The 26,298-nt window shown below is 49.2% G+C and overlaps 1 protein-coding gene across 1 annotated transcript in view; it reads right to left on the reverse strand.

The window, feature by feature from the left end:
* Positions 1-2,641: 2,641 nt before the first annotated feature.
* DSCAM (DS cell adhesion molecule) overlaps positions 2,642-26,298 on the reverse strand; it is a 392,588-nt gene continuing 368,931 nt past the window's right edge. The window contains exons 30-33 of the mRNA XM_084873582.1: positions 24,605-24,754; positions 18,675-18,872; positions 16,976-17,278; positions 2,642-3,626 (exon numbers count right to left, since the gene is read on the reverse strand). Of these exons, the coding sequence (XP_084729708.1) occupies positions 3,274-3,626; positions 16,976-17,278; positions 18,675-18,872; positions 24,605-24,754 (1,004 nt within the window). The 3' untranslated portion in view covers positions 2,642-3,273. The remainder of the gene's footprint in view (positions 3,627-16,975; positions 17,279-18,674; positions 18,873-24,604; positions 24,755-26,298) is intronic.

Genomic DNA, 26,298 nt, shown 5'->3' on the forward strand with positions numbered 1-26,298 from the left:
CACATTCTTTGCAGAGTTCAAACATGCCCTTGAGGATGGACACCCTGTTAGCTCCCTGTAACCCTTTCTGCATGGATGGCCTACAAGGAACTAGTCCTTGGACCCCCAGTCCTCGTCCAGGCCTGGAGGCTGTCCACACTCTTCACAGCTGGACATGGATTTAGACGTCACAGCTTCTCCAGAAGGCCTCAGCTAGCTCCTTAACGATCTCACGAAGCTTTTGGCACCTGGGGAACCGAGCCCCCAGTCAGAGGGACCTTAGCTGAGCGGTGGTCTACTGCTTGTAGGGTGGGCCAAAGTAGGTGTACAGTTGTTCAGTATGGAAAATAATACAACACTTAATAAATAAGAATACAAGGATGAACTCTGTGCTCCCCGTACTCACAACTGTAAGCCTAATTTTGCCCCACCCTATATTTTAAGGGCAGGTTAACAAAGGTGTGCTTTCTGTGTCTTAAGAGAGTATCAGGACTGGCAGCAAGGGCGAAAAGACAATGGGTTGGCACTCGTTCCATCTAGCCTGTGACCACTCTATATGTCTCACTTCCATCTTTGCCCATTGCCACTTCACCTTCTGTTCTTCGTGTGTAGTCACGGCAGATGTGGGTATGGGTGGGCAGAGAGCCGATTGGAGGCTCTCAGGCTCCCGTAGCTGTACCAGCAGAGTGCAGCATGGCTCACTGGCTATGTTCAGACCTTGCCCATTTCAGAAGGTGGGCATTTTTCAGACGTCAGCCGCATGGATGCCTCGGAGGAACCCAGTCCATTGACCTAATAGCTATTGTCTGCTGACTCTAAGTTATTGGACAGAAGATATAGAATTTTATCTGAGTCCCACCACACTAATGCAGCAATCTGGCTTAGACCGTAGGCTAATATGATGCCTTCTTGAAGACACCACAAGTCAGATTAGCGACAGGCAGGGGTCCAGAGGAGAATTAGCTCTATTGCTCTCCATACTGGTTTTCTAGATATTCAGCACCCTTCACAGGTCTCACCTCTGGGTGGCAGGAACACTGGGCCCCGCCTGAGAGGAAGAGAGGCGGGCTTTTGGATAATGTTTACATGTCAAATCCATTTTAACGAGCATTTTCAAGGAAGTATTCTTAAAAGCAATCCATTCCAGAAGCAGACATGAAGGAGATTTTTTAATTTATTTATGCACAGCTTGAGAGAAAAAATTTAAAAAGGGTAAACTTCTAAGCTGGGGAATATAGAAGTTTTAGGTTGAAGAAAGAGCTTTAACTTTCCCCAGAAAGTAGCATTTCCTTTCTTTTGCATAAAAAAGCAGCCTGTGAGGGTGAAAGTCATCAGCTGTCAGCATGGAGGAAATTCTGAAGCTGTAGAAAACAACAGCAGCACACAAAACGAACCAAACCCACACAGCCACAGGGTCACCCAGTGTTAGTACCAGCAGGGGGTTCCCACGTGGTCCGGCCCATCAACAAGGCACCCAGGGTCGCTGCATTTAAATAGATAACAGGCCGCCTGGAAAATGCATGAAACAAGAAGGAGGGGAGGAGAGGGAAGGAAGGAGGGAAGGAAGAAGAGATGGAGGGAGGAGAGGAAAGAGGGAAGCAGATAAGACAGGAAGGAGAGGAGAGGGAGGTAGAAGAGGAAGAAACCACTGAACACGTTTCCAGATGGGGACACCTGAGCCAGCCTGTGCTGAAGGGAAAGGAGCCCATGGAGGTGAGGAAGGGAGAGGAAGGGGCATGTGCAGCCGGTTCCCTGGTGACTGAGCCCAGCAGATATTGCTTTGACCCATTTTCTATTTGTTGCCAAACCTCTGGCATGGAGTCCCGGGCCCCTCCCCTTTCAGGGCAGAGAGTCGGGAGGGATGGCTGTTGGGGAGGATCGCACACTCCCTAGGGTCACTGTGCAGGGGCACCGACGCAGAAGGCAGCCCAGGCTGGTAAAGAGGAAGCTTTCTGTAGAACAACACCACCCCCCGCCCTCCCCCCCGGTAAATAGTGTAAACCGAGAGGAAGGAAAGGGTTAGATTTCCGAGGAACGTCACTGACTATTGCCTAGCTCCCCTCTGGCTGCAGGCCAGTGAGTCAGAGGCAATGACTGAGGTGGTCTCCTGCAAACATAGGTACCAGGGCCAGGGCACCAGGACAGGTCCTGGAGGCAGGACGCACAGAGGCCTCCTGGTCCTCCCCTTCTTCACCAGCAAATGGGGCTCAACGTGGAGCAGCGGGGGGCAAACTCCTGTCCCTGGCCAGATGCTGACCGGTCATACCATCTCTGCTGTAACTAACACCTCAACGTGCCCCTGCAACATGAAACAGACAAAACGCGAATGGTGCGTGTGGCTGTGTGCCAATAAAACTTTATTTATAAACACAGCAGTGGGCTGGGTTTGGCTCTCAGGCCATCTTTGCTGCCCTCTGGCCCAGCGGGAGGGCCAGGGGCGAGGAGCACCACATCTGGGAGGCTCAGGACAGCCCCTCGCTGAGCCCGAGACCAGCTGCGGCTTCTGCGCGGTCCCAGGCGTTCCCACGGAGGCCGGGGCGTGGGCCGCCGGCTGGTTCATCAGGCTGAGTTCTGGGTTCAGCTCTGGGATTCGCAAACCACAGCATCCGTCAGAAGGAGGACCCAGCCATCAGGAGGAGACGAGAGAAGCAGACATCGAAATAAAGGCAGACAACCTTTTCTTCTTTATTTCGCTTAGACAAAATGCAAAGAGTGTCTCTTTAAATGAAAAAATAAACCAAAAAGAAAACCAAATCGACCCCCCCTCCCCTTCACGGACGGCACTCATCCTAAGTAACGACAGAAGAAGGTCAGACCGAGGCCCCGGTTTCTAATGGGAAAGAAAGGTGTGCAAACGTGACTCAGTCTCCCCCTGCCCCCGCGCCAGCGTTCCTTGCAGATCCACAGAGAGCGGAATATCCTTTCCTGTTTTCTTTCTCGCATCGTGTGTGTGATAGAACTTCCGGTCAGAAGGTTTAATTGGTCCCCCATGCACGTGTAGAAAATCAGTAAAAATGCAGTAGCCTGTGAAGATCATAAAACTGGACTTCTTTCCCAAAAAATCAGATGCCCAGGCAGATGGAGCTCACACTCAGACAGAAAAAAAGCAGGAGAGTCTTTGCACTGTCTGTGGTTGCAGTAGTTTCTCTTTTTTTTTTTTTTTTCAATATATTTTGGCAATTTTCTTTAATTATAAATATTGGGATTCCGTAAAAAAAAGGTAGCTTTGATTGAGTCTTTTTTTCTTTTTCTTTTTAAACCGTATTTACAACCGCGGTCCAGCCATGCTGTGTGTTATACCAGGGTGTACGACTTGGCGTATGGGTTGCTTCCTTTCAAGTGGCCCCGGGAGTCGAGCAGCGATTCCTGGGAGCTGCTCATCTTAGCTGCCTGGCCCAGCTCGGCCCCTTCGCGCTGAGGTAATGCGGCCGCGGCCCCCTGCGGCCACTGCTGTCCCTCCCGGGTGGAGGACGTGGCCGCGGGCGCCTCCATGGGGATGGGCTCCAGGACCGTGGGGCGCTTCAGGGTCCGACTTTTCTGCGGCTCCAGGCACGCCTGCCCCAAGCTCAGGTCCCTGCTGGTGCCCGGGCCACTGCGGTTCAACAAGAAGTCCATTCGAAGGTATGGAGGCAAGTGGATGAGGTCACCTGCGGAGAGACACAGAGCAGTTAGTTGGGTGGCTCAGGCGGTGAGCGGGTGCCAAAGGCCCCTGTCCACACGTGACAGGCCACCCGGGGCTCAGAGGTGAGCCCTGCACCCGGTGAGGCTTTCAAGACCCCTTACCCCTCATCAGAGCTCTCTGCAAAGATGGGACCATCCTCCCCTCTAAGGTGCTGGCCTCTCTATGGCATAGGAGCCCTTCAGTGTCACATTTTAACCAGACAAATGAGGTTACAACGTCCTTCTGAAGCCCACAACAGAAAGAGAAACCACATCCAAAATAATGATAATAAATAAAGAGAAAAAGAAAAACTGCATCCAAGGCAGACGTGCACACCATGTGTGCAATGTGCTCTCCGAGTCCCAGGTGTGACAGGAAGCGCTGGGGGGAGCAGAGCTCCAGGGGTGACAGAGAAAAGATAAGGGAGCATCGGATCTGGTCTCGGCAGTTCCACAGACTGTGTCACCTTCAAGCTACTGGGTTTCTCTGATCACTTTTGGTGAAAATGGCTCCTGCAATGCTTTAGATTTGGCTCCGTGAAATCAAAGGAGCTCTAATTCGATGGGGGGCTCAGGTAGTGAACAGGATCAAGGGAAAGCCGATAAGAAGGGCCTTGACGATGAACTGGCACAAGACTCTTGGACAAAGACTGGCAGAACGTGGCCTCCTTGTGGAAAGGGCTTTGGAACCTGGTGCGTCTGTCACCATGGAGTCTAAGGTCAAGGGTCAGGTGTATCTTGTGAAGGGCATTAGTCTTGTTCCTGAAAAATGGGGTGTTTCATGAAAAACAATGAACCCTCATGTCCCCAATGCCTTTGACGATAATATTGAAAATGATTTATCTTTATTTCTGGTGGTGGATGTGTTATTCATTCTCCCTAATGGGGGTTAGTTATATGCAAACAGATATCATGAGATAATCAACAGCTGTCATTAAGAAATGACACAAACTGGAAAAGTTCTTTGTAGCGTAAGGGATATTTTACATATGAGCCAACTCTAATGTGCCACATTTTGAAATTTGTGGATTTTTATATATCCAGTTTCCTAAAAGTGACTGTCTTTATTCCTAAGAGCCTAATAAGCAAATTATATTAATTTGTGCTCTTATTTATTAACATGACTATTGTTTCTTAGTATTGTTAAAAAATACTTGACATGTGGAGTTATTGGCCTCCAGGGTTATTTTAAAAAGTAGGTCAAGCATGTGCTTGCTCTTCCTGAGCCCAGTGACGCTGGAACACGTGACGTGCTCATAATGTGTTGTCACAGATCCGGGAATGAGTTTCTACCCAGCAGCTCCCCACGGAGTGAGGGACGTATGAAGACCCTCCAAAGCAATCACATCTGCCAAAACCTGTTTGGCTCAATGGATAGAGAGTCGGCCTGCGGACTGAAAGGTCCCGGGTTCGATTCCGGTCAAGGACATGTATCTTGGTGGTGGGCATATCCCCAGTAGGGAGTGTGCAAGAGGCAGCTGATCGATGACTCTCTCTAATCAATGTTTCTAACTCTCCATCCCTCTCTCTTCCTCTCTGTAAAAAATCAATAAAAATATATTTAAAAAAAAAAAAAAGCAATCACATCTGCATCCCAGCTGGATGGCAGGATGCGCGGGCCCTAGATTACCTGGGAAAAATGTGTGTGGGATCAAAAGACAGCCCACCAAATCTGCCCACCAAATCTGCCTGCTGTCTCCAGGGGCTCGCACTATAGATAGAGTGATCAAGAGGGTTAAGGCAGCTGGGAAAGACTGGTGAGGACTGGGAATCATGAATAATGGCGACAGCTCTGCACTGCGTCTCTATATATAGGCTACCAGTGTCTGCTGTGTAGACTGCCAGGCCCCTCTCAATACCCACTATCTCTGGTGACCCGGTTTCTCAGGCAAAGCTTTATGATGTTGTATGATGCTCCATTAGCTCTTTCGACAGTGTGTGTGGTTTCTAAGTAGTACCCAAAATAGCCATATCAACTGTGTGAATGCTGCAAATGAGCTCTGTTCATCACTCATGCATGTAGGCAGTAGCGAGCTTCCACATAAGTGTAGATAAGATTTGTTTATTAAAAGTACTTGGGTCCATTCAAACCCCACATCCTGTGCTTATCCAAGGACTACTTGGGAAACTGGGTTCTCTAATCATCCATCCATCTTGCATGTTCTTCAGACGCCTATAGATAGAGACCACCCAGGCACGTATTACTCCAGGAAAAGAGAGAAGTACGATGGAAAACCGTGGTGACAGCCTGAATGTGGGCACCTGATGGTCTTAACCTCCTTGCTCTCCCTGCACCTGTCTCACACACGGGAAACTGAACAATGATCTAACGGTGGAGATGAAGAATAGAGGTCGGGATGACATTGCCTGCATTTCATCTGCTATAAATCTGGGCTCAGTTCTTCCTTCACAAATGGGACCAATGGCAGAACCTACCATGTAGGGTTATGGTTAGCACTGGATTAGGTAACGCATGTGGAAAGGCAGGATCAGATGTCTTCCTTCTCAGAGAGGCTGAAGTTACGGGCTGGGGATACTCAGGGACATGAGCTAGGAGCTACTGTTTTATACCTTTGTTTCTGTCTTTAGTGGGTTGATTAGGATTCACCCAAAAGACATGCCCAGGTCCTAGCCCTTGGAATCTGTGAATGTGACCTTATGTGGAGAAAGAGTCTTTGCAGATATAATTAAGGTCAGGATCTCCAGATGAGATCGCCTGGATTTAAGGTGGGCCCTACATCCAATGACACGTGTCTCCATAAGACACAGACAGAGGGAGATGTGAGGCACAGAGAAGAGGAAGGACGCCATGTGAAGATGGAGGGGCAGGTTGAATGATGTGGCCACAAGCCAAGGAATGCTCAGGGCCACAGAGAAACCAGCAGAAGGAAGGAAGGATTCTTTCCTAGCATTTCAGGAGGGGGCCCGGCTCTGATGACACCTTGGTTTTGGGCTTCTGGTCTTCAGAATTGTGAGAACATTAAATTTATTGATTAAAGCCACCAAGTTGGTGGTACTTGGTTATGCAGCCACAGGACACTAACACAGATGCCCTTCCTTCTTGGCTGGGGTGGGCTGGGAATGCCAAGAGAACTCTCTCTGAAGGTTCTGTGTAGGGTGACAGTCTCTGCTTCCTTCAACCATGGGAAGGAGGAAATCACTCTTGAACAATAACAAGAACCAACGTGATTGTGGTTCACAGGGACCCTCCTGTGCTCTGAACTTGTAGGGGTGCCTCTGGGGGCTAACGTGTCACCCTTCCTTCCTTCTCCACTGAGGCCAAGTCAGAGTTGCTTCTTCCAGTTTCCCTGCTCCCTGGGGGCGTAGATGCTTGTCCAGCTGCCCCCATAGGCCCCTGAGGGTTAGATTCGAAGCAGCTCTCCTGGATCTTCTCCAGGAGCGAGTCGGAGCCCCGGCCCTCTGCATGCTCCCTGGGGCTCCACATCCTTTGCTAGTAGCCAAGACCTTCTTGGGTTCTTCCATGTGTTTGATAGCAGCAGTAACCCATGAGCTCAGGATCTCTTTTGCTTTGAATTCCAAAAAGTCATTTCTCTCAGGTGCACAGGCTCCTTGCGTGTAAACCAACGTGGCCACAAACATGGGCGGAGCCAAAGCCCGGCCTTAGGGCTGTCTTGAGTGAAATCCGTTACAGTGGCGTTCACATCTATTCTCAGCAAGGATGTACACTGTCTACCATTTAACTTCCTCATCCTTGTTTCTGTCTAGCTTTCCTCTCCACCCCTCTTTGAGTTTAGAGATCAGAGAGATGGAAATACACACACACACACACACACACACACACGCACACACACAGAAAAACATTGAGACAGAACAAGAGAGATGAAAATAAGAGATAAGAGACACAGATAGAGAAAAGTGGATGGAAAAGGAACTGAACTGAATCATGGGATGTGGCAGAGAGGAGGAGAGAGAGGAAACGGGAGCACACTATGGGTACACATGCAGGTTACAGGTGACAAGAGGGCTTTGTCCTTGACAATGGTGGCCCAATCTCCCTGGAGCATCTGTGTTATGGAAGCATTTCTCCACTTTGCCTCATCGGCCTGCAGCCCCCATACCACAGCTTCACCCCTCACCCCATACCAGTCAGAGGCTCTTATGATTTATGCCTCGAGGAATCCTTGTTTCTGTCTAGCTTTCCTCTCCACCCCTCTTTGAGTTTAGAGATCAGAGAGATGGAAATACACACACACACACACACACACACACACACGCACACACACAGAAAAACATTGAGACAGAACAAGAGAGATGAAAATAAGAGATAAGAGACACAGATAGAGAAAAGTGGATGGAAAAGGAACTGAACTGAATCATGGGATGTGGCAGAGAGGAGGAGAGAGAGGAAACGGGAGCACACTATGGGTACACATGCAGGTTACAGGTGACAAGAGGGCTTTGTCCTTGACAATGGTGGCCCAATCTCCCTGGAGCATCTGTGTTATGGAAGCATTTCTCCACTTTGCCTCATCGGCCTGCAGCCCCCATACCACAGCTTCACCCCTCACCCCATACCAGTCAGAGGCTCTTATGATTTATGCCTCGAGGAATGATTTCAATGTTATGCCTTGTTATTTGTCATATTGGTCTATTTATCACCCCCCTGTCACTGCCCTCTGGGAACCTTTGGTGCCACTAACATTTCCAATGTTTCCCCCTGTCCCTAATCACTTTACTCACTGGTGCCATCTCAACTCCTCACCTCCACCCTGACCAGCACAAACTGCCTGGGTGGTGCCGAATCCATCTGCAATGGATGTTTCAAGCTTGCTATGCCCGCTAAAGGAACCTTCGGGCCATGGCCGGCCTGACTGTTCCATTAAACCTGCTTCTCTTTAGCGAAAGACCAGGAGACCCCCTCCTATCAGGAAAGCAAAGCTTCCTGAACATTCTCAATATATTCAGACTCACACACAAGTCTGAATGCATTTCAGCTTCGGAAGAATAAGGGCAAAATCAATACCAAAACAGGAGGAGAATCAGTCGATTGAGAAAAATCTATAATGAGTGCACATCCCATGAATCTATTCCCAGACAATGGTTCCTGCCATTCGCCATGCACACACCAGGGGGAAATGTCAAAAGTCTGGATCAATGGTTCTCAGCCGTGTGTGATTTTACCCCCAGAGAGCAGATGGCTATGAAAAAGACATTTTGGGTTGTCACAGGTAGGGGTGGGCTAGCTCCAGGCTTCTCTTGGACAGAGCCAAGGATGCTGCTCAGCATCTTCCTGTGCACAGCACTATCCACCTCAAAGAAGGATCCCGTTGCTAAGAAACTCATTTAGAAGGTCAAAGTTCATCTTCCTAAGTGGGTGCTTCTATCACTTGAAATACACTGAATTCAATCAGCGTAAGGACTCATACTCCTCAGCCTCATCTAGTCCATTGGAGTTATGGCCTCAGTTCTTTAAAAGTGAGGGAAGGGCCCCATGGAATAGCAGCCAGAGGGCCTCTATTTGACCTGATGGGTGGGAGCTTAGGACAATGGAAAGAGCTTCAACTAGAGAGGTCCACACTTTGTGTCCAAATCCTGTCTCTCAGAAAGACAAACATCACATGATCTCACTTATATGTGGAATCTAAAGAACAAAAGAAACTGGGGAACAAAATAGAACTAGAGGCATGAATGCATGGAATGGACTGACAAATCTCGGGGTGGGGGGCGGAGATGGAAAGAGATCAAGCAAAGAATATATACACATATATGCATAGGCCATGGACACAGATATTAATATGGTGAAGGCCTAGGAGGGATGAGGGCAGGGTGGAGGGAGGCAAAGGGGTTGAAATGGGGGTCATCTATAATAGAGTTAATAATAAAAAAAATCCTGCCTCTGCCTCTAAATAGTTCTGTAACCCCTTCCAGTTTCAGCTCTTAACTTTAGTCAATTGAAGGAAAGATGTTAATTTCTAAAGGTACCTTTAAGTCTAAAAGATCCTTTCTTATGCTCTGTCTGCCTGTCAGGACTGGTTAAGCACATCTGTATGAGGAATTTGGGGATAAGCATGGAGCCAATGAATGCATTTATATATATATATATATATATATATATATATATATATATATATATATATATATATATATTGATTTCAGAATGGAAGGGAAAAGGGAGAGAGAGATAGAAACATCAATGAGGAGAGAGAATCATTGATTGGCTGCTTCCTGCATGCCCCCTACTGGGGATTGTGCCTACAACCTGGGCATGTGTCCTGACCAAGAATCAAACTGAGACCTTCTGGTTCATAGGTTGATGCTCAGTCCATGAGCCACGCCAGCCAGGAGAATGCATTTCTGAGAGTCTTCTATTCCAAGTGTACCGCAAGAGTCTTCTTCCTCTTCATTAGCACCTGAGACATGCATAGGCTTCCATAACAAACGCCTGCGGAATGAGAGTGACTCAGGGTCCCTAGGGACCTACATCTCCACTGGGGCCACCTACAAAGGAACCTCCGTCAATTGCTAATAAGGTTTGATATCTGTGCTTGGATGAAGCTCTATATTAATGCAAAAGTAAGCAGCACAGAATGCTAACCTTGAGTTCGGGCAATTTCAATGAAAATCACACGGATCAGACTTGCAATCACACGGCAGCTTCAAAGAGCCAGCCACCGGGGAGCGGGCAGTCCGCCCACAGCAGCGCAGGTGAGATCTAACACTTCTGTAGTTTAGTATTAATGCGGCAGCATGGTAATGAAAGCTTGTAAACCAACCTCTCTCGGTAAATGAATCTCCACTCCCTAAGGCAACCAGGAAAACCCCTCAATAAATAATGCGAGCTAGCTATCGGAGGCCCATGGACACAGATCCTGTTCCGCTCCTGGCTTGTGCTTCCGAGGCCTCATGCATTTTTCAGAGCTCATCGATACATCCTCCTACTCACTAGTGAACTTTAACAACTACACTGTGGCCCTGGCCGGTGGGGCTCAGTTGGTTGGAGTGGGTTTGATTCCAGGTCAGGGCACATACCCAGGTTGTGGATTCCATCTCTGGTCAGGGAGCATGTGCAGAGGCAATCGATCCATGTTTCTCTCTCACATCTATGTTTCTCTCTCTATCTCTCTTGCTTCCTCCCACTTCTCTATAATCAACAATAATAATAATAATAATAATAATTAAAAAAAGCAAACAAACCCACACTACACTTGTGTACAAAGTGGGGCTCAGACTTGGTGGCTTCTCATGGTTCTTCTGAACTAAAGCAGTTCTCCACCAGAAGCAGGATTGGAATCTGCCCTGACTCTTAGGCAAGCGTGGAGCTCATTAACAGGGACTGTGAAGTCTCCAGTGAGGAAGAGACCATGGGCTCAAAGAGAGCTCCCACGTGAGACCCACAGGGATCCACACACTGGGGGCCACTGAGGAGGAGCCCGGCTGGAGCCTTGTACCTGGTCAGCCATAAGGCTGGCAGACCTTTCTCAGAAACCCTGTGCATACTGAGTTGTCCCACGGAAGGCTGAGTTAGCCTGGAAATGAGTACCTTCCAGACAGAGGAAGTAGATGCTTGTAGATTTCAGGAGGCCCATGAGTTGGAGCCCAGAGAGCAGGGGTCATGCTGGGTGAGGAAGACGAGGCTGGCCTCTTAGAACCCCAGAGGCCTTCATCCTGAGAGCAAGGCATCTGGACTGGAGAGGGCTGGCTACATCACTTGAATTTATGGCTCTGGCTTTCAATGTGGGAAGTAGGCTGCATTAGGACTTGGTGCCAGCCATGTCTACATGGGACCACAGTGAAAAATGATGGTCTTTGCTGTCCTCTTCTTACCTTTTTGTATGTTCCAGGACTGTCAGGCTGCTCCTGACTCATCATGGCATCTCACTGGGTCATGTGTAGTTTCTTCCCCCCCCTCCCCTCCCTCGTTGAGGGGTGGATCTGACTTCCATAAGCTGGATTTTTCCTTGTTTCTTCTACCCCTTGTTTACCAGTCTTGTGTTTTTCAGACTGTTGGTCTGCTGCCATGACACTCCATGCTATTCTGATAAACTGCAGAGACTATGGGAAGTGGTTTAATATCCAGTATTAGCACTTTTATGTCTTTGAGTTATACCAGGTGTAGTATCTTTTCATGGAGAAGAGAGTCAATAACTATGAGATGATTAAATGAGCGAAATATACTTGTTATATTTGTGTTTCTATAGATGCAATCACTGTGGTGAGCCTCTGCTTGCATCTGCAGCCCTGGAATCTAGAAGCTTCCTTCTGCTCACACCATAGGACACAGGGAGCCTGCCTGCCTCTCCATCAGGGGTCTGTCAGGCACAGGCCTCCTCCTCACCTTCCACCATCTTGGGGATCCCCAACAACTAGAATTGAACCCCAGTAAGAGAACCAAGAAAGGCTGCGAGCTGGCGAAGGGGCTCAGAGGTCAGAGAAAAGGCTGTTGGAACAAAAGAACAGACTCGGGCACTGGGGAAGGCACAGCACCAGCTGCCAAAACCTTGCACGGCCTGTGGGCCTGGTGCTGTGACCAGGTGCAAGGTGGGGAGGAGGAGGCTGCAAAAGGCCAGTGGGCTTAGAGTTCCCAGGTTGGGGGTCCTTCCGAACACGCGTCACTCTCTGTGTCTGAGAGACATCGGACTGAAATTAAAGCAGGGTCTTTAAGAAGACAAAATTGCAAATGCACATCAGAGAGACTTGGTTTTCCAGGAGGGAGCCAAGATGAGCACATTCGAATATTTGGGTCCACCCAGAGCAGGGAGGGAAGAGTAATGTGCTGAGGTGTTGAGAGTGGCTCCTGGGTCCTTCTAACTTGAATCTAAGGGGTATTTGAAAGATTGTACATTTGGCAGCTCCGAGGGAACTCTTGCTCTCAGGGTCATGCCTGTCTCCCAGCCTTTACCTTCTTTCTTCCCTCTGGACCACTTGTCCCTGAGGATCTCTGCTTCCTCTGCTGGTCACTCAGAGAACTGCCCAGCTGGCAGCAGGCCGTGGCCATTTCTAGCCAAAAGGCAGCTACTTTCAACATGGGATGGCGGAGGTCAAGGCTGGGGTCCCTGGGTGTGCCAGCTGGGCTCCAAGGGGCAGAAGTTTCCCCGCTGCTGGCGGGGCAGGCCCTATTAGGTTGCACGTTTGAAGCTTGCACTTGATTTAAGTAGCTTTGTGCAATGGCATCTCTCAAGGGCATAGGGCACACATCATGAATAAAGAAGCAGTAACCCAAGAACGGTAGAAGATGGCTCAAGATGCTACCCGAAACCAAGATGAGACACTGTAATCCAAGTCTCAGAAGCCACCCTGGTCAAGGGGAAAAGAAGCGGTTACACTTTCCAGCTGTTTCTGGAGGAATACAGTTTTGTTAGCTTCATGTTGCTTGTTTTTAAAGACAGAAATAGCCATCTCTTACTGAGAAAACAGGACAAGTACACGCATGGTACTATATTTAAAATATACAAGTCCTAGAAATGCAGCAAACTCACAATCCAGGAACTACTAACAATCTAAAGCTGGATCCTGAGGTGTGCCTCAGGGGTGAGCTGTCCACATTTCCTGGGGCGACCCCCGAGGGCCCCCCCATTTAGCTGAGGAAGAGATTCCTCTCGACTTGTTAAGAGCAAGGAAAGAGAAGAAATTACTTTGTTTGAAGTTCGCCTGGAAGATGGCAGGCACTTCAATGTCCTCTGGTATTTTACTCACAACTAATAACCTTATATTTTAACCAATTGGCCAGCCTTATCACTGTCAGCCACAACCTATTCATTCGCTTGACAATGTTTATTAAGCACCTACTATGTGCCAGACAGTGTTAGGGGCATATAGTCAATTCCAGCAAACCATTTAAACATATTCCTCCAACAGTCTCTGCTGCCAGATATCTGCTAGACTCTGGGAGAGAAATACAAGACATGTTTCCTATCTTCCCAGAGCGACCGTTTGGCCAAGTTCATTTAACTAGATCTTTATTTGTAGAGACTTTAAAAGCTTTGGAATGTAATTAAAAAAGAGGTCCTGATGGAGAAGAAGGATAGCCAGCGATTTTGCCCAAAGACACACTCTGACTGAGAGCCACTCCGAACTATGCAAAGCACAGAACTGCTAGTGTGACGCAGCCCCCAGTCAGCAGGATGATAAATTGTCACCTGGTGCTTTGAGCCCGGTGTGGCGTTTAGTTGTATTATAAGGAGCAACATATAGGCTTCCAGAAGGAGGGCATATTTTTTTCCTAAAAAGTCTATTTAATGTAACCAAATAGTCATGTAGTGTGGACCAAACAAAGTTGGTAGACATGAGGATTCACACTGATTTAAAATATTATTCATTCCTGCCGAAACCGGTTTGGCTCAATGGATAGAGCGTCGGCTTGGGGACTGAAAGGTCCTGGGTTCGATTGCAGTCAAGGGCATGTACCTTGGTTGCGGGCATATCCCCAGTAGGGGGTGTGCAAGAGGCAGCTGATCGATGACTCTCTCATCGATGTTTCTAACTCTCTATCCCTCTCTCTTCCTCTCTGTACAAAATCAATAAAATATATTTTAAAAAATATTATTAACTCCTAATGTTATATAAAATCATTTTAGTCTAAGGCAGCGGTCGCCAACCGGTGGTCTTTGGACCACTGGTGGTCTGTGAGGTCCAAAAGGTGGGCGGCTGCTGGTTTAAGGAGTATGCTAAGATGATAGCAACTGACGTAGTTTTGATCTTCCCACTGCTTCGATGGATCCAGGCAAGAAGGTCATGAAAAGGCTTAAACTTTTTTTTCACTATTAAGCCAACAATATGAACAAGTCATCAGAAAGACACTCAAGCCCTGACTCACTGCAAGGCCGGCACAAACGGGACAGTCCTGTAACCCAGGAGCTCGTCTGTGAAGGGGTGGGTGGCCGTGTATCTTAGATGGAAGCCTAAGGTACCTGAGTGGGTGGACAAGAATGAGGTGGATGCTCCCCAGGACATCACTGGCCTCCGAAGGAGAATAAACAAAAGAAGGAAAGGAGAAGGGAGCCAGCAGCAACATGGAGACACCCCGGAGTTACTGGGAACTAACAATGTCAGCAGGCAACAACAGACACAACTGCTAACAGCTTCACCTGCGTAGGTTCCATTTGTCTTAAACAAACCCCATAGAGTAGGCGCCCACGCTGTAACCACCGGACCAGCTCCAAGTGGTCCTGTCCTGTTTCTGACAAACCTGGAACCAAAGTTTAGACATTGAATATATCACTCAAGAGTAACACCTGTGGACCCTCAACTCACCACCCCCACCCCAGAGCCAAAAGCAAGGCCTGCCCAGACCCTGAGCACCAGGAACCCCTCCAGAAGCGAAGGGGCCACTGTCCAGGAGATTCAGTGCCGAAACCCCTGAAATCTTGCTCTGACTCCTCCATCGGGGAGACAGAGTTGAACTTTGCCTCCTATTTCCGTGCCATTTGGCTTCCTCATAATCTGAGATTTTTCTTTTCTCAAACCGGTGCCATAGGATTGGCTTCTACGTGCATCGGGCAGTGAGTGCTTGCTGGGTAACAATGTTTTGCCCATTTTATAGATGCAGCCACTGAAGCCCAGCAAGACTAAACACAGGCATGCTTTCTTGCCTCCTGTCCTTTTAAAAAAATATATTTTTAATTGATTTCATAGAGGAAGTGGGAGAGAGAGATAGAAACATCAATGGTGAGAAAGAATCATTGATCAGCTACCTCATGCATGCCCCCTCCACCCCTGTCCTGCTCCCTCCTATGGGGATTGTGCCCACACCCAGGCATGTGCCCTGAGTGGGAATCAAAAGTAGCCTTCTGGTTCATAGATTAAAGCTCAACCACTGAGCCACACTGGCCTGGTTCTCCTCTCCTGTCTTCCTCACATTCAGGCGGGGCAGCCACAGAAAGTCAGGGCAGTTGGCCCTACGTTTCTCTGCATTTGCTTGCATGTAAGTGTCAATAACAAAAAAAATATTTGAAATAACAACACCCATAAATAACGGCTCACCCTCTCCCCGAGGAGGTATCAGGATGGAACTAAATGAAGCCATCACTCTTTATTGTCTGCTGGCGAGGATCTTTGACTCTGTGTGGAAGATTAGTCGCTGGCTAGACAATTCTCATTTTATATATTTGTATGTATTTATGAGGCTCATTTCAGCTGGGCCTTATGCCATAAAACCCAAAGGAATCACAGTAATTTAAAAAGGGAAGATAAATGTTTGAAATAGAATCAGTGTAGTGGTTCAGGAAACGGGAGAGAGAGAAATAAGCATGGATTCAACAAGAAGGGACAGGCCAGTCTGCAAGGCAAAGTCTACAGGCACTTATTTCAGTGTGAGGAAAAGAGGTGATTTTTTAGAGAATCACTACTGACGGCTGCCTTGGTTTGCATCCAGTCTAACAATATGCCTTATTTGCCCTGTATGGTGGTATGCAAACACCTAAGCCAACACATAAGAACTGCGAGTGCCCAAATAAAACCAAGATTTCTGGCTTCTTTTGAGAAACTCGCTCATACTGGCTCCCCATTTCCACTTGGGTTCAGTTGCGGGGAGCTTGCTAGGGCCATTTGCTCGTCCCTGAGCTCGTGCATTGTCTCTGTCCCGTCACTCCCTTTCCTCTTCCTTCGTGGTCTCCTCATTTAGTTATATGATCTACCAGGCCCTGCAGACCGTAGGGTTTGCAGCTCCATCCAGACCACTCTCCCAGGCTCAAGACAGAGACCAAACTGCAGTGGCTGTAACAGTAGCCCGTCACTGTCACGATGGGTCACTCAGTAAAACCAAGGTCCACTGATGCACTGTAGGGCCTCTCTCCTTTGGAACCCTCAGTGCAGTAGATTTAAAACTCAGCCCCGTGATTTGAAGCTCCTCCCATTAAGTGGGAGGAGTCGCCCTCTTATTATAGAACCCGGGCTCCTTGAACAACAGAAGTGACATGGCAGAAGTGACATGTCACTTTCTAGCCCCAGCCTTAAGAAACTGGCTATTTCCACTGTCTGTCTCTTGGACACTGGTTCTTAGCACAGAGTCACCATGATAGGAGGAAGCCCAAGCCACCCTGTGGTGGAGAAGCCTACTTGGGGCGGATGCCGCTAGCACCAACTCTCCACGGGGCAGGGGAGGGAGCCACTCTGCAGGTGGCTCCTCCAGCCCTGATCGAGCCTCCTGTCTGACCTGCTGGAGCGAGAAGAGCTGTCTCCACGAAGCACTGAGCAAATTTCAAACTCATAAACAAAATGAGTGATTGTTGTTGTAAGCCAACAGCTTTGGTGTGGTTCACTCCGCAGCAGTCAATAAACAGAACACCCCGTCTAAACCCTGAGCGGGCTCATCCAGGTAGACAGGCGTGAATCAGGATGGAAGCTTCCCTGCACAACAGAGCGCGCACTTCCCGCTCACCTGGCCGATGTGCCTTCGGAACCGCCATGTTCATCACTCGCCCTCCATCCTGAGGTTTGGGGGGAGACGCAGTGAACCTGCAGATCCCCGACTCTGAAGGGGTGCTGGAGGTCAGACTGTCTGTGTACTCATTTGTCCCTGCCGTCAACTGTTCGGATGATGTGTCCGAGATGAAGCACTCGGTGATGGTGAACTTGGCGTGCCTCAGCTGCTCTTCCATCTTGGCGTGCTCGTAGGCCCTGGCCAGCTCTTCGTAGGTGGAGGAGGCACTTTCAGTGGAGACCATGCTGCTCCGAGCTCGATCTGCGCCGGGAAGCAGAGAAAGCAGGCGGGAGATGGTCACTCTGCTTGCACAGACTGACCCCCCTCTCGGGCTCGGGGAGATCTTTCCCAGGTCACAGTACCCCGCAGCAGGAGTCCTGGGTCTCTGAGGGCTGCCTCTGCCACCCAGAGGCCGCTTCATAAGCCTCAGCACAGTGGGCTCAGGAAACTGTGTTTCCAACCGTGGGGTGGGGGTGGGGCATCACTGTAGTCCGATACCCCAGCCTGGAGCATTTTCATAAACCAGTAAAGCTTCCCCCTTTAAAGCTTCCCCCTTTAAAAATTCTGCTTTTCATTCAAACAGAATTTTGGGGGATGTGTCTAAATGGCCTGCGTGCCCCTCCCTGCTTGGATCTGTACCATAGAGACTCTGATGGGCGGGAAGGACAAGCCCCCGCAGCTCAGCGTCTCCAGCCTGGTGAGGTATGATCATGTCAGGAAGATGTGATGAGGGTTATAAACTGAGCTGTAAATAAGCACAGAAATTGGCCACTAGGCAGAATGGCCCCCTGTCCCCGGGGCTCATTCTTTGTGGCTGCCACCTTTGGTGATGGTGGTGGTGGTGGGGGGGAGACAGGGACCTTGCCAGGCCTGGAAGGGTGCAGCTGATTGGAGGAATCTGTATTTCAAGCCCACCGGTGCCAAAGTTTTGAAGTCGCCTCTGGGGAATTCTGAGAGTCTTATAAGAGAACTAACAGCCATAAAAATGCAGGTGCAGGGTGACACCCCGCCTTGGAAACGCTATTTTTGCAGCACATCTTCCAGAACAAAAGAAAATGAGTGTTAAAATTTCCCGCAGTGATTAGGTTTAGATATAATTCTTTTCAAAATTTAAGATGCGAGAGGGGGGTAGGCAGCCCGGTGCTATTTTTAGGGCCTGTCTCCTTCTCCGAAGTGAAATCTGGGTGGTTGATGGCACCGACAAGATAACCTGCCTTATAATCAAGCCCTGTTTGATTGTCAAGCGGGTCACCCTAGAGTTGCTCCAACCTTGTCACTAACTCCAAGTGCAGCATCTTCATCCTGGAGAAAGTGGCGGGTCAGATGCTTCCGAGTCCAACCAGACATGACTGCCCTTGTGTGGGTGAGCATGCACACATGCCAGGGCCTGCCCGCGGGTGGGAGTGAGGAGGAGAAGGCAGCCTGAGCTGGGACTCAAGGCCCCTGCAGAATGCTGCTCCTGGGTCTGTGAGCAGAAGTCACTGGCCCCAGAGGGTGCTATGGACCGCATTGGTGTCTGTTAGACAAATGCCCTGGCCATTTGAAAGTGACCTCGAAAGGGAGTACGTACATATGTACGTATGTACATAGGAGCCTGCACAGCCCTTGGTGTGGGCGGGCTCATCCCATGCATGGGGAGGAGGTGTGGAGACCTTACCTGTGTCCTGTGAGGGGCTGACGCTGTAACTGTCACTCTCCTTGTCCATCGATCCGGTGGCCCTGGGCGTGGGCAGCCTCCAGTCCGTGGTGAGGGTGTGTGTGGAAATGGTGGGGTGGGGTCTGTTGAGGGTCCACTGGCTGGCGTACCGGTTTCTCGCTGTGGGACCGGCCTTGGCGTTCCTCCTGGTGGTGGGATCTGCGAAGAGTCAAGAACAACGTCTGTCTCGGGTCGCTGGAGGCAGCTGTGGTCAGCTGTGATAAAGGTGTTGAGTGCTGTGCTCCCGACCCAGCCCTATGACCCTCCCTTCCTCCAGGAAGCCCTCCGTGACTATCCCTGCCCAGAGCATGCATTTCCTTCGTCCCGTGGTCGGAGACATTCATGTGATTCTGAAGCATTTAAAGGAGCTCTGTCGGGGGAAGGTACATTAGAACTGGACTCAGCTGTTACGGATCGGAACCATGCTTCTGGCTCTGAATAGTTTCATGGCCCAATGCATGTCACTTAATAAACTTCCCGAGACTCCCCAGAGAGGGAGAGGCGTGTCCACCTTCGTTCCCAGCGGTCTGTGGACACGCATCGAGCTTTCCGGAAGCCCGTGGACAGCAGAGGGGCTCAGGTGCCGCAGCCATTTTTCTGGGCTCCAGCCTCAGGCAGCAGAAGAGCCACTTGGACAGCTCCCACCTTTGAGTTCTCCACTTCTCAAAGAGGAACTCTTAGCAGTCACCTTTCAGCATGTCTGGCCACTTCTAAACACAGCTCACTGTCCATGCTCACTGCTCACCACTAACGGAGCAATTCCAAAGGGACAAAACCTGGAGGCCAAGCGCAGCGTATTGCCCTGCCTCGCTCTGGGCTCCCAGGAGCCTGCGTGTCTGACCGGGGCAGGGCTGGGGGCCCAGCCTTGGGTCCCTTTGCAGAGCTGACTCTCATTCCTGGCACACCTTAGACGAATACATATGGTCCAGCGCCGCTTTATGGATGACGTGATGGCAGCTCCAGAGAGAAGCGGCCCAGTTATTAAGTGATGACCATGGAGCCCAATGCGTGACCTTCAGTCCAGAGGTCGCCCATCACTCAACCACACACGTCCTCGCCCTGCACAGCTAATTGCTCTGAGGCGGTGTCCACTGGGCACGGGCTCGTCTATAATTCCATGTTAGGTCAGGGCAGGCTGACCCCGAGAGCGGGGAAATGACTTTCTTTGGAAATGGAGGCTTTTCCCCTGCAAGTTTCTGGCTATTGGACTCGGGACCTAATCCATCATTCTCCCATGCTGAGGAGAAGCACCGAGATGGCAGCCAAATCAATAGGATTTAAGATGTCCTGGCTCATTAATATGGCCTGTCTTGGTGCCTATTCTCCGGGGCATTGATTTTAAGACACATTTCTTCCTGTGCTCGCACAGTTTCACGGAAGACGTTGATTGGGAGACTTTTTTTTTTGCCTTGATTAGAATGCGAGCGATGGCGGAGCGCCGAGCTCTCTGGACAGCCAGGTGGGAATGATGAGTGTTTTTCAGTGGACATGCCAGGAGAGAGGTTCCCGAGAGACACGTGCTCTCATGGGTAGGAGGCAAAATGTCCTCTGGGCCCGAGGACTTGAGGAGGGAGCTTGTTATTTAAAAGCTAACGTGTCTCTTCTGGAAAATGACCCAGTCCCTTACATACATGTTGAGGGTTGGTTCTCATTTTTATTCTCCTTGAAGTTTCTTGCAACTGCTAAGGCTGTGGACCAAGTTTATTCCTGGTATGGATGCTTGTGGGAGAGGGGTCAGCTGGAGAGTCCCATTTCAAGGACACAATTTCCTTCAACCTCCCAAAACCCTCGCCTGTGCTCCCTCCGTCAAGCCTACCCAGCCGTGGTGGGGCCGAGACCCTCACTCCCTCAGCCCCCTCGCTCACTGACATCACCCATGTGCTAGAAGGTTCCATGGGCAGGAAGCACTCCTCAGTTTGAGTCAAGGCCCCCTCTCTTCTCAAGGTAATCTGATTCTTCACCCTTTTCTGTAGAGCAGGACAGCCGGGCTGTGGCCTGATAATGTTGGGAATATAGGTCATGCTATTACTTTCCTGAACTGCAGCTTGCAGCTCCGTTCTGCTCCGGGCAAACGTGTTTTAATCTATAGCATGCGGGGGTAGTTGACACATTTTTGTAATAATCAGGTTTTTGGAACTGCTGTGTACTTGAACTGAACTCTTCTCCACGACAGCGCCTGAGACAGCAGCGGAAGTAAAAATTTTACTTGGATCCCACATGGTAGCTTCCTTTGTCTATTTCACTAGCTCATCTACTGACCTAACACATGTTGGAATTCACTGCTTCTGCTTGGAAAGCCTTTTATGTGACTCCCCACTGTTGTAATATAAATAAAACTTAGCGATGCCGCCTCATACCTGCTAGATGGCCAATGAATTTAGCGGGTAAGTGACATACATAATTCCTGGCCTTTCAGCATCGGCTCTGAACCTGCTTTAAGGTCCTGCCCATGGAATCCAGTGACTTTAATCATCCTGAATTTGGGATGAGGGGAGTTTGTGGATAATGGAGTCACAGAGCATGTCATGGGCACCGTGATCATGGTATTAATCTGTTTGTATTCCCTGATATTATAGGTGTCCAGGCTGCAACTTTTCGTGAGGAATTTCCCAGTTGTTTTAGAGAGAATGAAACTGGCAGGACTGGATACTCCTGTCACTCAATAAACAAACATTCCTCACGGGATCATACACACATCACTCCTCGCCCAATCGGATTTCTCTGCAGTGCTGTGTCCAGTACCACTCTGGGCGATGGAGTGTGCGTTCTTTCAAAGTCCCAACAAAAAAGACCCAATTCATGCTGTAAGCTCTTCTTGCTGAACAGATGTTGGAATCTATGGGGTCTCCGAATGTCCTGTAAGGAGCATCATCTCTACCTAAAGGCAACACAGGATTGAGAGTGGAGCTTTGGAGCTAGGTGCCCTAACTCCAGCTTCGCTACTGGCTGGCTGTGGCTCATTGGATGTGCCCACCCCCCTCGCCTCTGAGGCCTGAGGCCTGAGGCAATATCATCCAATGCAGAGCCTGTGTGATATGTGGAGAGATAAAGCTGTGGGCACAAGGGGAGGGCTCAGCAAGTCTCAAGGCCCAGCCCATGATTCCTGAGTGACAAGCACCAGACGAGGGAGGGAGCACGCCCTGTTCAATGGGAAGATGCTAGCAGGACATTTGGTAGGTTGATCCAGGATGGCTAGAAACTCAATTAAAAATCATCAAACAAGCCTGGCCGGTTTAGCTCAGTGGTTGAGCATTGATCCAGGGAACAAGAGGCTGCTGGTTCAATTCCCAGTCAGAGCACATGTCTGGATTACGAGCTTGATCTCCTGTGGAGGGCATGCAGTAGGCAGCCAATTGATGATGCTTCTCTCTCATCAATGTTTCTATCTCTCTCTCTCCACCCCCATCCCTTCTCTCTATAAAATCGATAAAAACGGATTTTAAAGAAATCATCACACAAGATGCTGGAGATGCCCATGGTGTAGGAAGGAACTCTTCAGTAGTACTGGTAGGACAGGAGCTGTGTCTGGTGCATTTCTCAGTCCAGCCCCAAGCACATCAGGTGCTGCATAGATGCTCTTTGAACAAACGAATGATTGATGAATGAGTGGATGACTTCCGGGTAAATATGACAAAATAAAACCAACAAACAAAAAACCCCAGGTCAAAGCTAGTGTTTACCACTTGACGTGTTTGTAACCTTGCACATTTTGTAAGTAAAATAGTTGATGATAATAGTCTCTGCAAAGTGTGCTGTGGGGACTGCGTACATATTAAAAGGGACCTTCCCTCCTTGGGGAGGAGATACGGTGTCTCAGGAAATGGAGAAAAGAGAGGGAAAGAGCAGATTGCCCAAGTCCTGTTGAAAATGCTAATTGTGTGTTTGCTTTTGTCTCCTGTACTCTGGTTCCAGAGCGTGATAGTCGGTCAGCATTTCTATATATCTCCTGGACACCTCCTGTGGGCAGTGCCTGTGATGTGCTGGGGATGACAGAAATGGAGTCCCAGCTTTTGGTGCATCCTAGCCACGTGACAGGCGGGGAGGGAACGGGGTGTGGACACAGCTGAGGACTGTGTTTCACAGGTTGAAAGAGATGTCTTCCATCCTTGCAATAAAAATTTGTGGCAACTCTTTGGCAAATAGAAAATGCTTAGAGACACAACATCCAGGATGCTGTCACATTCTAGTGTGTAAACAACTTATTCTTGACACTTTTCTTAAAAATAGAGAGTTCCTACAATGACAGCACTGTCCTACCATAACTGGATTGGGACAACAAGGTCCTTTGTCATTGAGGAGATGGACTATCAGTGAATCTTGGTGAATGTGCCAGGCTGCAGTGAGGACCTGCTCCCGGGGCCTGAGGGGACACGGGTGTCACACCTGGCAGTGGTGACAGGCTCCGCGGTACAAGAGGCAACCAGAGAACTGGGCTTTAGGAAGTGCCCAGCCCAGTTCCTGGGGTAATTCTTTGGGAATGGGGGGGTGGGGGTGGGGGAAGGGCAGTCATGGGCTCTACTTCTAAATAAAATTGAGTGCACTTAGTCCCTCTGTCACGGTGTGGTTAGGAGAGAATATTTAATGAAAAATGACCCCAAAGATCTTTCACTACCAGAGACTGTCTGGCAGATGCTGAATGGATAACTCTCCTTTTGTTCTGGAACTAGAGATGGACGCACGCATCTGAGTAGGTTTGCCTAGTGTTTGTCAACGTTATTTAGTGGGTTCCTCACAGAAGGAAGAAGTGCGGCTCTATCAGCTGTGGTTGTTGCCTGGGGCGTGACCTCAGGTGGAACCCCCAGGCTCAGAGGGAAAGGCAATGTGTGATGCTGGCCGAGAGCCCCTGCAGCACCGGATCAGCCATTTCTTCGGTTCATCCTCACCACCTCTGTAACGTGGGCTGGAACCCAGTTTTCCAGCGAATTTCAGTGAGGGTTAGAATGGTTTTCCTGCATATTACACCGCTGCTTAGGGGTCGACCAGTTTGCTCCATGAAGCTCAGCGCATTCCACAAATGCCTTACAAGTCAGAAATTATGAAGACTAGCTTTTAACACTCTAATATTTATTTTTCTAATTATAATACTCTAAGAATATAAATTTTTGCAAAGAGAGTGATTAGAGATTTAAAAGCTAGACATCAAAGCTTTCCAAAAGATAATAATCAGGAAATCAATTTCTCAACCTTTAAAGAGATTTAGGAACAATTTCAATTATGAAGGAATAAGAATAGCTCATGAATAAGCTCTCGACACCTATTAGGGGATTTAATTTCATTGCAGTAATTAATTTCCATATATCACATATGCAAATATTGAGAACGAAATTGAATATGATCCCCAGACTCGCCAGAATTCTATTTTTCTCAAACAGTGTGCTCAGGACAAAATCATGAGCTTCGAGGACAGACAGAGAGAATGACAGCTTTGGGCTGTTCACCGAACTCCGCTGAGTCTCAGTTTTCTCTCCGTAAAATAGGGGCTAACCCATGCACTGTATAAGTTGTTCCCTCACAGGGTTGTTGCAGAGATAACAGAGATGCTATCGTCTCTCTCTCTCCCAGTCCTGGCGTGGAAGATACACACTCATACTAATTACTTGTCTCTTTTCCTGTGTTGCCTAAATATAACAAATGAGTTTGACCTGAAATTTAGAGTACTTTCATAGTCAAACAGTACCAAGAGTTATTGGCTACAACGGAAACAATTTAATAACAGCTTAGATCAAGCAATAAAACCTCAACGTCCCAAGGAAAGATGCTGTCATCCTATTGGCTTCTTAGGCCCGGGGCTGGCCACCCTTCCTGCATTTTCCTTTGACAGGGACGGAGCAGGCAACATGCTGTCAGCATCGATAACACCCACACCATTTCGGTGCTGTTGGACCACTCACTCGTTCCTGGCCGAGCATCTGACACATCCACGAGGGGCCCGGTGGCCTGCGACACCGATTGGTAATGGACCGTGTGGGTCACCGTCAGGGACTTCTGCTTTGCGGCCTCCCCAAAGTCAGCATCCGTCAGCAGCACCGTGGAGCGGTCATCTAAGGAACAGCAGGGACACAGAGCCCAATGTTTATCCCCTTTACACAACTCACTGGCCTTTGCTTAACCATCACCACAACAATAACCTCTTCTAAAGCAACAAAGACAACGGGAAACAAAAGCACTGAGTGAGCGCTGGTCAGGAATTCTAAAAGCAGACTCTCCCTAAGGGTTCCTTCTGGAGCATGACCTCAGAGAAGGGTTGCCCCACTCCCTGAGGCCTGGTCTTTTGTTTAGGAAGCATTGATTTGGGGGGTGGGACTTGCTGCAGCTTCCTGTTTAGTAGAGTTTGGGATGGATGTGTCTGTCAGAAGCTCACCCTGGACAGCACCAGTGGAATGGGCCCCACCCAGCCGCCCTGCCATCAGGAGGGAGCTCTGAGCACTAGAAAAACTCCACTCCAGGGTCTATCCCGGGGAGGTCACAGTGAACTTGGCAAATGTTTGGGGGTGGAGTGGGAGGGAGAAGAGGAACAGTCTTCAGAGTTTAGGATTCCTCTCTTAATGGTTGAGGAATGTTCCTTTTCTTCTCACCTCTCTGTGCTCCTGTGACTCTAGAACATCCCTTAATTGACTTCTCAAAATGTCTCGCTTGTCACAGTCTCCTAGTCCTACCAGTGTGGGGAACCTGTGGGTTCCAGAAGCAGGAGGCTGGGCTCAGGTGAACGGGGGGCATGTTAGTGCTCGGAGCAGCAGTTGGTTGAGCTGTGTGTCATGATTTGGTTGTCTCAAGATTTTCATTACTTTACTTGGGGACTTTTCACTCTTTCTTAAGAGCATTCTTATTCCAAGGGGAGCTTTGGGAAGATATATATATGGATTTGCCAGGAATTTTCAGGGATGGAGCTCGTGTGAGCGATCCGTCAGCGGGGACCAGACTACGGTGTGCCTCGACGGGGAGTGGAAATGGGAAAGTCACAAACAGCACAGCGAGACTTCTGTGCCCAAAAAAGGCTCTGAACAGAACGAACCTTACAAAATCCAATTACTCAGGTTCTGGCAGGAGAGGAAAGCCTCTTGAAGTAGGAATAAAATTTCTTGGCAGAGAAAGCGTGGGGAAGATTGCCAAGGTGTCTGCTGGCATCGCAGTGTGTGGCACAGGAAGGTTGGTCCTCGGCAGGGGCAGGGCTGGGCCTGGGGACTGGCCCCGCAGCCTTTACTGGCCCCTCAGAGAGGCAGCCTTTCTGCAGACACAGGTCCTCACTCTGGAGTCGGCATCAGCCCCCATCTGTGTGCGTGTTTCATGAACAATACGGTGCCTTGTGGTTTCCACCATGCTGCCCGGCTAAAAGCAGACCAGGGGGTATGCGGGGCTGGGTTACAAACCTTTAATGGGAAAATTCCGGTGCCTGGCAGTATTTGAGGTTCACTATTCATTCTGGGCACAAATGAATGGCACTTTCATATTGGATTCTTGGAGTCTGAGCCCAGAGCGTTTTAAAGCATCGTATTTCTACTTTCCTAGTAATTAGAAAATGCCATCGACCACTGTCAGCGTCGCCAGGAGGGAAGTGACTCTGGTGACAGATGAGCCTGCGAGGAAT

This window comes from Pipistrellus hanaki, assembly GCF_964339955.1.
Source record: "Pipistrellus hanaki genome assembly, chromosome: 2".
Taxonomy (NCBI): domain Eukaryota; kingdom Metazoa; phylum Chordata; class Mammalia; order Chiroptera; family Vespertilionidae; genus Pipistrellus; species Pipistrellus hanaki.